This window comes from Oncorhynchus clarkii, chromosome 18 (genome assembly GCF_045791955.1).
Source record: "Oncorhynchus clarkii lewisi isolate Uvic-CL-2024 chromosome 18, UVic_Ocla_1.0, whole genome shotgun sequence".
In the NCBI taxonomy this organism is placed as follows: domain Eukaryota; kingdom Metazoa; phylum Chordata; class Actinopteri; order Salmoniformes; family Salmonidae; genus Oncorhynchus; species Oncorhynchus clarkii.
Window position 1 is genome coordinate 38,229,218 of NC_092164.1, and position 12,131 is coordinate 38,241,348.

A 12,131-nucleotide genomic window follows, 5' to 3' on the forward strand; every position below is an offset into this window, starting at 1 on the left:
GAGCAGACGACAGCTGTGGGAGAGAGAGAGAGAGAGAGAGAGAGAGAGAGAGAGAGAGAGAGAGAGAGAGAGAGAGAGAGAGAGAGAGAGAGGGGGAGAGAGAGACAGAGAGAGAGAGAGACAGAGAGAGAGAGACAGAGAGAGAGAGACAGAGAGAGAGAGAGAGAGACAGAGACAGAGACAGAGACAGAGACAGAGAGGGAAGGGGCGAAGGGGGGAGGGAGGGAGGGAAGCAGAGAGTAAGAGAATAGTTGATACAAATGTGAGAGAGAGTAAGAAAGATGTAGGGAGGGAGGGAAGGAAAGCGAGAGATGGAGAGAAAGACGAGAGAGGCAGGCATGAAGCTCGAGAAAGAAAGACAAAAAGAGTGAGAAACGTTGGGATAGATGTAACGCTACTCAGTCAACAAGGTGGCACTGTGGTCTGTGCCAAAGCTGTGTGATTCAATCAAACCTTAAAGGGATACTTCAGGATTTTGGATACGAGGCCTTTTATCTACTTCCTCAGAGTCAGATTAACTCGTGTATATCATTTTAATGTCTCTGTGTCTAGTATGAAGGAAGTTAGAGGTAGTTTTGCGAGCCAATGCTAACAAGTATTAGCGCAATGACTGAAAGTCTAATAGGATATCCATAGACTTCCAGTCATTGTGCTAACGCTAGTTTGCAGTTGCGATAGGTGTAGGTTAGCAACTTCCTTCAAACTGCACGCAGAGACATAAAAATGGTATCCATGAGTTCACCTGACTAGATAAAGAGCCTCATTGCCATAATGCCGAAGTATCCCTTTAAAAATTAAGGACATCTGGTCAGGCATCAGTCAACCTGGCAGAGTGAGAATCACGCAGACTGTAAATGACAGCATGACAATATGTGTACTTCAACTGGCAGTTTGACCGTGTAAAAAGGAATAGTGATAAAGTCTGTCAATCGGAGGGGGCTGCTGGGAGGAGCTATAGGAGAACGGGCTCATTGTAATGGCTGGATTAGAATTCATGGAACGGAGTCAAACATGTGGTTTCAATATGTTTGATGGGTTTGATACCGTTCCATTCCAGCCATTACAAAGAGCCCGTCCTCCTATAGCTCGTCCCACCAGCCCCCTCCGCTGTGTATGACTTAGAAATGTACGCATAAATGTAAGTGCATGAGTGAGAATGTAGAACTGGATGTCATTACACTGTTATAGTATAACATATATAATACTATATCAGTATAAGTTGTCATAGTCGAGAGTATACAGGTAACAGCACGTGGATAACTTAGCAGTAGGGAGAACACAAACATACTTAGCTGACCTTATATGAGTAAATTACTGTAGCAGTATATGAGTGACAGCAGTAACAGTATGTGACAGTGTATGAGAAAACGATATGAGTAACAAGTATATGAGTGCTGGTAAATAATTAGTATACGAGTGACAGTAAGACTACACAATATATGAGTGTTTGAAGAAGATATGAGTTACAGTTTATGAAAGAGAGTGAGTATGAGTATGAGTGTTAGTCACAGTAATAGTGTATGAGTACAACCACATACAAGGATTCCGGTTCTCACCGACGGGCCGGGGTAGGGGCTGAGGTCACAGCCCTCCCTCCAGGACAGGTTGAGACTCCTGATGAACTCCAGGTAGAAGGGATGACTGCTGTTGAGCATGGAGAAACCTACGATGTTGGATTGGTCATCCACCACGTCGTCCAATCGCAGCAGGGGAAAGTCCTGATTGACAAAAGAGGGGGGGGAGGCACTCTGTAGGGTAGCACCATGGTGTAGCTGGAGGACAGCTAGCTTTCATCGTCCTCTGGGTCCATTGACTTCCATACAAAACTGAGGCTCTTGGTTCCTACCCCCTTCCATAATTATGACAACTTCCGGAGGATGTCCTCCAACCTATCAGAGCTCTTGCAGCATGAACTGACACCCAATCAAAGGATCAGAGAATGAATCTAGTACTGAAAGCATACGCTACAGCTATCTAGCACTGCAGTGCATAAAATGTGGTGAGCAGTTTACTCAAAAAGAGAGAAAGACAATAGTTGAACAGTTTTGAACAAATGAATTTCTTCAAAAATGGAGAAGCAAGTGAGAGAGATTGTCATTTTTTCCACTTTCAGTTTCACTTACTTAGCTAGCAAATGCAGCTGGCTAGTTTAATTACTCAAACACCCGGCTCAAACAGAGGGATGCTATGTTAGCTAGCTGGCTATGACTATCCCACACAACACTGAAACTTTTCCAAGTCAAGGTAAGCTTTTGGTTTTATTAATATATTGCCTAACTGCTTACTGACTGTACAATGTAACGTTACTGCATGATTGTAGCGGGTTTACTAACGCATTTGTTCTATTAGCTATATTGACTAGGATGTTACTTTGGCAAATATGGGGACAATGATGTAGGCTGTGTGTAGCGGTTATGACATGGTTTGGAAAGGTTTGTTCGCCTGGTCACATACAGCTGATATGTTGTTCATTGAAGTCCACAAACAAAGGGAAAAGGTGAGAAGAGGAGAGTGCATAAAGGTGAGAAGGAATGCAACGTGGCTGCTATGAAAGTGAACTGTGTTGATGCGTGATCAGGGATGTGTATTCTTTCTGCCGATTCTGTTGTAAAACGTTTCTTAAACGGAAACAAACGAAACAGGGATAAAAATGCCTGAATTTGTCGAATAGAAACTCTCATTTGCAACTGTTGGACTAATGATTACACCCTAGATAAACTAGATGCAGGCAAGAGTGTGCAAGGAGGTATTGAATGTGTCACTGTCCGTCCATGTGTCACTGTCTGTCATCGCAAAATTCTCTAGACCTGTGTGCACCTATGTTGTAAACTTTCATTCATAGGCTAGTTTGTAGAAACCTCATGATGGGTATAGGGAACATGTTTGTATCATGTAGTATCATGTACATTGAACTGGGTGAATGGAATATGAACGACAGTCATCCAACAAGCTGTAATAGAAATAAGGACATGCTTATAAACGGCACTGACCGCCACTGACAGTGAGGTATGAGATAGCAGCGTGGAACAGGGGTAGAAAGGGGTAGTAAGTAAGTACATATTTCTTCTCTTTAAAATAATTTTGAAATACAGCCTATCTGAAATACGGCTCTGGAAAAATTCATTGCAGTTGGACAGCGGTAGTAACAGTTTACCACAGCATCTCACAGTAGCTGAATACACTAAGGAGACCATGGTACAATACAGGGACAGTTTTGGTACCGGGAGGCAGGACACCAACGGTTCTAGTTCCAGACAGTAGAGCGGCGTGCCATTCAGCTATGAAAATGAAAAGGGTAATGATTTAGAGATTTCTGGTCCCTCTCCAATGTTCAGGGAACTGCCGTTTCTCACTTGGGTGTGTGAGGCGTGCGCCCTTGTAAGTACCACAGCAAAAATACCCTGCACTGTAGACGGGACGGGATACGATGTAGAAAATATTACTAGCTATGTAAGTCACCTCGCACAAGGGCATGCGCCAGGCACAGAAATAATGATGACAAGCGGTGCACTCCCATCATGCATTTCAGATGAGATCTGCCGCGATAGCCGTCCACAGGCCGAGCAGAGAGGATTGTGGGTAGGGTACGGAGAGGGAGGGGAGGAGAGGGGAGGAGAATTTTGATTGGTATGCTCTTACCATTGTGGTGAGTATGTACTTGTAAAACGCTGATGTCATCCCCAGTTCTGATGCCTGTGGGGTGGAAAAGGAGAGAGGGGGGAGGGGGGGGGCATTGTAACAGTGCTGATACACTGAATTGCACTGCACACTGTGGGTGATGCAGTAACTTTATCATATGGCATTCAGGTAACAAGTTTGCTAGCTTTAGACATATGAGCAGGTGTTTGGCATGTAGAACTTTGACCGTTGAAAGCTAACAGCGCATATTTGCTATTTTTGACAGTTGATTACACGTGCATACACATAGCATACGTGAACACTACATCTAGCGTTTACATAGCTTACAGTACTGGTGCCACCAGTAGACTACAGAATAGAATAATACATCATTTCAAAGCATACATATATAATGTGCCTTCTGGCCACAATATTGAGTAGGATAAATGGTGCTATGTGCTATGAGAATGACATTGAGCTGGGCAAGGCGAACCTACATAAGGATCTGCTAATACATGAATAATTCAGATATAGCAGATTCATAAGCAGTGCTTAAGCATTTCTTAAATGTAATAAATTCTCATGTCAACGCCTTCAAGTAGATTAATTATATCATGGTGACATTGCTATGATACAATTATCAACTTGACATAAGCATTTATGGAATGCTTATGTGCTGCTTACAAATGTGTTATGTGTGAATTATACATGTGTTATGAAGTCCTTATGTAGCTCTAGGTAACCTTCAAATACTGTGCTACTTGATTCTTTGAAAGATTTTAAACTGTATTATAAACTGGATAGTTCGAGCCCTGAATGCTGATTGGCTGACATCCGTGGTATATCAGACCGTATACCACGGGTATGACAAAACAGTTATTTGTACTGCTCTAATTAGATTGTTAACCAGTTTATAATAGCAATAAGGCACCTCGGAGGTTTGTGGTAATTGGCCAGTATACCACGGCTAAGGGCTGTATCCAGGCACACTGCATTGCGTCATGTTTGAACAGCCCTTAGCCGTGGTATATAGGCCATACTGTATACCACACCCTCTTGGACCTTATTGCTTAAATATATAATACTAGTATATTCCGTTAAGCAGGACTTATATCCAAAGTGACTTACAGTCATGCGTGCATATATTTTACGTACGGGTGGTCCCGAGAATCAAACCCACGATGCTGGCATTGCAAGCGCCCTGCTCTTTCACCTGAGCTACAGAGGACCACAATGTTGTTAGTTGTCTTTGTGACTGTAGCCTGGTGAGGGTCCTGACCTTTCTGAGGATGAGGTAGGAGATGGAAGCATTGGCGTCGATGATGATAGTAGCCACTTTATCGTCTCTAATCTCCTTTAGCAGGGGGGTGGGGTCCAGGCTTTCGTCCAGCATCCTAACGGACAGTGTTTCCCGGGAGATCAGGAAGCGCCGCACCAGCTCCTCCAATCGCAGCAGGCCTAGGGGGTGGAGGCGGAGCACTTCAGAGGCTTGATGAAACACATACTTTGTGATACCTCAACCAAACATTACAGAGTACTATTGCACTGTATTGCTATTTCAAAAGACATTTTGATTACTGCTACTGGAAAAACATGATATTTTGCTCTATTTCTCTGTCCCCCCCATCACTTTATATTATGCTGTGTAGTAGCGTTAAATCTACTTTGGCAACCAGAAGGTACATGTCTAGCTGGTGCTGTTGACACATATTTTCACATTCTCTGTTACCAGTATGTTTAATTAGATATTTAGGTGAGGTGTGTAAACAAAGGTATCATTTGAGTTACAAGAAGGATTTCTGAACGCGTTAAATTGTTTCACTTTTTCCTGAAATGAATGAGGAGGACCATCCTCCTCTTCATCCCTGGACAGAAAGTACATGTCCACCTTTACTTCCGACCCCTTTTCATAACATTCAGTGACCAGTGAGTTACTCTATCCAGAAACGAGTCTATCACATGCCTGACCTTGATAATCTGCGCCTTGAACAGGGAACAGACAAACCAATACAGTGGCAATATAGCTGACTGGAAAATAAAACAAGAAAAACCAAGGGAAGAGGAAAGAATAGACACCATTTTGCGAAAGAACATTGCACAGAGCGCAGACTAGACCAGCCAAGTGGAAAATAGTGGGCTCCATAAAGAGGGAGGGTGGCGCGGACTGTTAAAAGATGCGTTCGGCACACCCAACCTTGGCCTAGACCTGAGCAGTCGAGTAGAGCAGCAGCTCATAAGTGGAAGGCATAAGCCACTATGGAGGGGAGCTGGGCTAATCCACCACCTGGACTGGCTGGGCGGCTGCACTCTGTGTGCAGGGGACACTGGAACGCAGGAGGAATGATGGGAGGGTGATAGAGGGGTTGTATGAATGGCTCCAGGCTACTGGAGTACTCTTGTACAGTTCAGGGTCTTTGTTGGAGTTGTATTATGTGAAGAGAGGAGCATCAGACCAATGCAAAATGATACGCACTACTGCTCTGCTGAAGCTTCGGGGGCATCGGCTGTACGCTGACAAGTCTAAAGCGTCAAAACATACGCACAATACATGAACCTCAACAGATAGCTATGTGTAACAGTATAGCTTCCGTCCCTCTCCTCGCCCCTACCTGGGCTTGAACCAGGGACCCTCTGCACACATCAACAACTGACACCCAACGAAGCATTGTGACCCGTCGCCACAAAAGCCGCGGCCCTTGCTGAGCAAGGGGAACAACTACTTCAAGGTCTCAGAGCGAGTGACGTCACCGATTGATCACCGCTAACTAGCTAGCCATTTCACATCGGTTACATATGCACTACTTGAAGCTACTTGGACTACTTGAACCTGCTAAATAAAGGATTACATGGAGGCGGCAGGTAGCCTAGCGGTTAAGAGCATTGGGCCAGTAACCGAAAGGTCACTGGTTTGAATTCCCGAGCCGACTAGGTGAAAAATCTGTCGATGTGTCCTTAAGCAAGGCTCTTAACCCTAATTGCTCATGTTAGTCGCTCTGGATAAGAGCATCTGCTAAATGACTCAACTGTAAACATGCACCTTGAGGAAAACAGCAATGCAGGGCATCTCATTTGACAACGTATACAATGTATCATTTCTTATACACTCTCCACGCTCACACAGGTGATACTGCAACAATAATCAAGGTCTAGAAGCATGAGACAAATGCAGTATCAAACATCCTGCACTCACACTCAACCTTTGTTCAGATCAAACCGTAACCGTGGAGAGTTGATGTATGGAGGTAAAGGAAGTAGACTGTACACTCTTAGAAAAAAGTGTTCCAAAAGGGTTCTTCAGGTGTCCCCCTAGGAGAACCCTTTTTGGTTCCAGGTAAAATATTCTGTGGAAAGGGTGGAACCAAAAAGGGTTCTTCAAAATGTTCTCCCATGGGGACAGCCAAAGGACCATTTTAGGTTCAAGATAGCACCATTTTGTTTCCAGATAGAACACTTTTGGGTTCCATGTAGAACCCTTTCCACAAAATGTGTACGTAGGGAAATATTGTAGTACGGAATTCTACAAGTAGGGAACTATAGGAACATGCATGCAGTATCAGACAACCTGAGGCATATACACTCACATTCTGCCTTGGCGCATATGAGGCTGGCGGTGGGGTAGCTGAAAGAGCGGAGGATGGCCCCAATAGCCAGGCTCAGGTCCTCGTTGCTGGGGTAGAGACTGACCGAGGCGAAGCGGAGGTATGGGAGTTTGGGCGTCTCCTCCGGGCCCACCTTCACATGAGGGATCTGAGACAGCAGGCAACATAAGGCGTTATGAATGCTCTTTTAGGCATCATGAATCGATCATGGGAAGTGTGCACAATTGTTTATGTGAGCATGGTATAAAGTATGGTCACGTATGATGATAATGGATTATTATTATCATACTTGTGTATACTATAATAAGCAAAATGATTATTATCATACACAAAGAGTAAAGGAAGGGAGATGAAGGGGTTGTGTTTAAAGGCCCAGTGCAGTCAAAATGATATTTTCCTGTGTTTTGTATCATATTGTACAACTGCTGATGAAACTAACACTGTAAAAAGTGGGAAAACATTTGATCGGGGATATTTCCTGATAGTTGCTGGTTGAAAATACACTCTACACAAGACCTTCTAAATCAGCAGGTTTTGCATGCCTGGTGCCATCACCAGGCAGTATAAGTTCATAAAGACCAATAACAAAGAGAGTTTAAGACTTCTGCCAATAACAGCTAGTTATCAAATGACATATCTCTACCCCTGTCACTCAGACCACTCCCAGACAGTCCTAGCGAAATTCTTGCTTGAGAACTATTACAGTAAGGTCATTATTTGATATTGAGATTTAAAAAGCATTCAAGCTTTTACCCTGGACATTATTATCATGCACTGTCCATCACATTGACATATTCAACCCAATTCAACCCAAACAAAGCAAAAGCTGTTTATATACTGGCATTTCATCCATAGACGGTAAACAGGCTCTATTTTTTCCACATTTGCATTTTCTTCCTATTGCGAGATTTTAAACCCTTGTTTGACTTCATCTGGCTAAGGGCCAGGTCTGAATTGTTTCGCCCCTGGGATGAAATGCTGCTTGGCCCGTACTGAAATTAAATCTAATGTGAAAGTGCCTGAAGAGATTTCCATTGGTAGATGATTGACAGCATCCCATTGCAGATTTATATGACGAGAGATCGTAATCTAACCACGGTTTAAGACTGATTCATTATCATAGCTAGTGAAAGAAGGAGTATTAACCAGGTTAAATCTCTGCATGACCGAAGTGTGACCATGCAGGTTCGAACTGAATGAGCCACAGTTAACTCATTACAGAGTTCACTAAACTATGACCGAGAGAGAGAGGTCAGAGAGGACATTTCCTAGAGTGATGTGGGGCTGTGTCCCAACATGAACTGTTTCCACGTCTCCTCTCCCTAACATCAACTGACCTGAAAGGACTTAAAACATATGCCATTTAGCAGAGGCTTTTATCCAAAGCAAACACCATCATTAAGTTTGCTAACAACACGACAGTGGTAGGCCTGATCACCGACAATTATGAGACAGCCAGGACAACAACCTCTCCCTCAATGTGATCAAGACAAAGGAGCTGATCATGGACTACAGGAAAAGGTGGGGCGAACAGGACCCCATTAACATCTACGGGGCTGTAGTGGAGCGGGTCGAGAGTTTCAAGTTCCTTGGTATCCTCATCACCAACGAACCATCATGGTTCAAACACACCAAGACAGTCATGAAGAGTGCACGACAAAACCTTTTCCCCCTCAGGAGACTGAAAAGATTTGGCATGGGTCCCCAGATCCTCAAAAAGTTCTACAGCTGCACCATCGAGATGGTTGCATCACCACCTTGTATGGCAACTGCTCGGCATCTGACCATAAGGCGCTACAGAGGGTAGTGCGTAAGGCCCAGTACATCACTGAGGCCAAGATTCCTGCCATCCAGGACCTATATAATAGGCGGTGTCAGAGGAAAGCCCATAAAATTGTCAGAGACTCCAGTCACCCAAGTCATAGACTGTTGTCTCTGCTACCGCAAGGCAAGCGATACCGGAGCACCAAGTCTAGGTCCAAAAGGCTCCTTAACAGCTTCTACCCCCATAATCTGCACTGTTGGTTAATGGATGTAAATAAGCATTTCACGGTAAGGTCTACACTTGTTGTATTTGGCTCATGTGACAAATAAAGTTTGATTTGAATTTATAGCAGTGCTACATACAGTCACCAGCCAGTTTATTAGGTACACCAACCGTTCATGAAAATGGATTGCTCCCTCAGGCAGACAGGCATCCAGGCATTCAGTTACTGTTCAGTTGAATGTTAGAATGGGCAAAACGAGTGACCTAAGCGACTTTGAGCGTGGTATGATTGTCGGTGCCAGGCACGACAGTTCCAGTATCTCAGAGACTGCCACCGTCTTGGGCTTTTCACGCACAACAGTGTCTAAGGTTTACCGAGAATGGTGCGACAAACAAAAAACATCCAGTCAGCGGCAGTCCCGTGGGCGAAAACAGCTCTATGATGAGAGAGGTCGAAGGAGAATGGCAAGAATCGTGTAAGCTGACAGGTGGGCCATAAACAGATAAATAACAGCACAGTACAACATTGGTGTGAAGAACGGCATCTCGGAACCCACAACTTGTCGATCCTTGTCACAGATGGGCTATTGCAACATCCGAACACACCAAGTTCCACACCTTTCAGCTAAAAACAAGAAGAAGCGGCTCCAGTGGGCACGCAATCACAAACATTGCCTGGAACTTGACAGTGAGTTCAGTTTACTAGAGTGTCCTGGTCAGTCCCCAGACCTCAACCCAATAAAGCATAATGGGATGAGATGGAACGGGCTGTTAACAGCATGAATGTACCACTGTCCAATCTGCAGCAACTGTGTGATGCCATCGCGTCAGCATGGACCAACATCCCTGTGTAACGTTTCAGACACCTTGTAGAATACACCCAGAATAATTCAGGCTGTTCTGGAGGCAAAGGGTGGTCCGACCCGGTACTAGATGGGTGTACCTAATAATCTGAGAGTACACTTCCTTAATAAGTAAACCCCAGCAGGATAGGTATAAACAAAATGTCAGAAACCTATCCAGTCCTTTCAATGATTGGTAATCATCCAGTAAGCAGACAAGTAGTGGAGTAGTGGTTTATGGGAGTTTGGGGATATAGTATGAGTAGCAGTGTGAATGTGGTTTAGAGGACATAGCTAGCTCACCTCCTTCTCTCCACAGATGTGACTGACAGTTGACCCTGAGGCAGGACTGGAGGCGGGGCCAATCACAGAGACCACCCCCTTTGGCAATATCTGACACACTGAGACAGAGGGGAGATAGAGAGGAGACAGCAGCGAGATGGGGGAGGGGAAGAAACGAGGGGACAGAGACAGACAGACAGACAGACAGACAGACAGACAGACAGACAGACAGACAGACAGACAGACAGACAGACAGACAGAGAAAGGGGGGAATTAGTAAGGAGAGAGAATTTACCAGCAAGACGGAAGAGTCAATGTCTTGGACGAGGTCCAGTTCTGTCTCTGTCCAGTTCTTGGATGATATATCAAATTAAGAGTCAATGCTGGACACTTTTGATTAATTGTAGCCATAACGGTAATCTGAATCCACACTATGTCTATTGGAGATGAGTGTTATTATTCTGTTCAGAAAACCTGTACGGCTCTCCCAGATCCGAGACAGATCAGCAATGTGTGTGTGTGTATCAGTGGAGGCTGTTGAGGGGAGGAAAGGGCACAATAATGGCTGGAACGGAGTAAATGGGATGGCATCAAACCATGTATTTGATACCATTCCACCAATTCCGCTCCAGCCATTACCACAAGCCCGTCCTCCCCAATTAAGGTGCCACCAACCTCCTGTGGTGTGTATGTGTGTGTGAGTGTGTTTGCACATGAATACTTGCAGATCACTCACTGTTTAAAGAGCAACTGTTAACACCCACTACCATATTGCCTCCCTTTGTGATGGTGGGAGTACAAAAGGCTATGAGGTGAAAAATAATGGATCTCGGACACACACACTTAGCTTACTCGGTCGAGTCGTCCTTCTCCAAGACAATGACTTCTGTCAGCGGTACACTGTAAGTGTGTGAGTGTATGTCGGTTTAACTCATGTGATGAGTAACCTTGCCTGGGATCAGAAGACTTGCATTAGCTCCTCTGAGATAATGTATTGTCTTTAGCTCAGAGGGCTAACAGTCTTGTGGCACTCAGGAGATATTGGTTTGAACCCATTCTGTCAAATTTGTATGCGTAAAGTGTCTATCCAGATATAGGTGACAATAAGTGGAACATTGGCATTAGCTCAGCGGGCTAATACATTCTTGCAGTACTCAGGATTCGACCTGGGTCTGAAACCCGTCGGTCACATTTGAATGAATAAAATGTCTATCCAGCTCAATTTAGAAAATAGTGGTTTGTACTGATCATGCTTACTGGTATCGGTGGTGTCGTACTGTGAGTCCTTCTGCAGCTCGAAGATGTCCACCTCCACCCGGGCTCTGGACTGGCCCTCAAAAATACTGTTAATGTTCTCCCTGGCCAGGGCCAGCGCTAGCCGCTCCCCTCGCCCACACACAGACTGGTCGTCCAAAATGGCCGCTGGGGGGGATAAATAGAATGATAGAAAGACAGACGAGAAGATAAAGGAGCATGAAAAACCAGACCCGCGGGCAGATGGATTCAAATCCACTGTTGGATTTTGTGATTCCTTTCAAAGTAAGTCTATCTGATCTATGTTCCAATGAGGCTGACCTTTTGACTAACATTCAACCCATCTGCAAAATGGATACCAGGGGTGAGTCACAGAGAATCACACGGACTAGAGCCATTTTCAAGGAAAGGTTATTCAGGGGGAAAACTGGACAACCTGTCATCTGACATTTAGGACGATCACTGAATGATGATCACATCGGTGAAGTCAGCGAGATGTACATAACCAAATGAGTTCATAAATGATCCTATCATCCTTATGGTAACGGC

The 12,131-nt window shown here is 44.6% G+C and overlaps 1 protein-coding gene across 1 annotated transcript in view; it reads right to left on the reverse strand.

Annotated features, from left to right (window-relative positions):
• LOC139373463 (glutamate receptor ionotropic, kainate 5-like) overlaps positions 1 to 12,131 on the reverse strand; it is an 88,279-nt gene that overhangs the window by 22,380 nt on the left and 53,768 nt on the right. Inside the window, exons 3-9 of the mRNA XM_071114001.1 lie at positions 11,586 to 11,750; positions 10,350 to 10,447; positions 7,200 to 7,365; positions 4,898 to 5,076; positions 3,640 to 3,693; positions 1,557 to 1,718; positions 1 to 13 (exon numbers count right to left, since the gene is read on the reverse strand). The exon at positions 1 to 13 is cut by the window's left edge and continues 140 nt beyond it. Coding sequence (XP_070970102.1) covers positions 1 to 13; positions 1,557 to 1,718; positions 3,640 to 3,693; positions 4,898 to 5,076; positions 7,200 to 7,365; positions 10,350 to 10,447; positions 11,586 to 11,750 — 837 coding nt within the window. The remainder of the gene's footprint in view (positions 14 to 1,556; positions 1,719 to 3,639; positions 3,694 to 4,897; positions 5,077 to 7,199; positions 7,366 to 10,349; positions 10,448 to 11,585; positions 11,751 to 12,131) is intronic.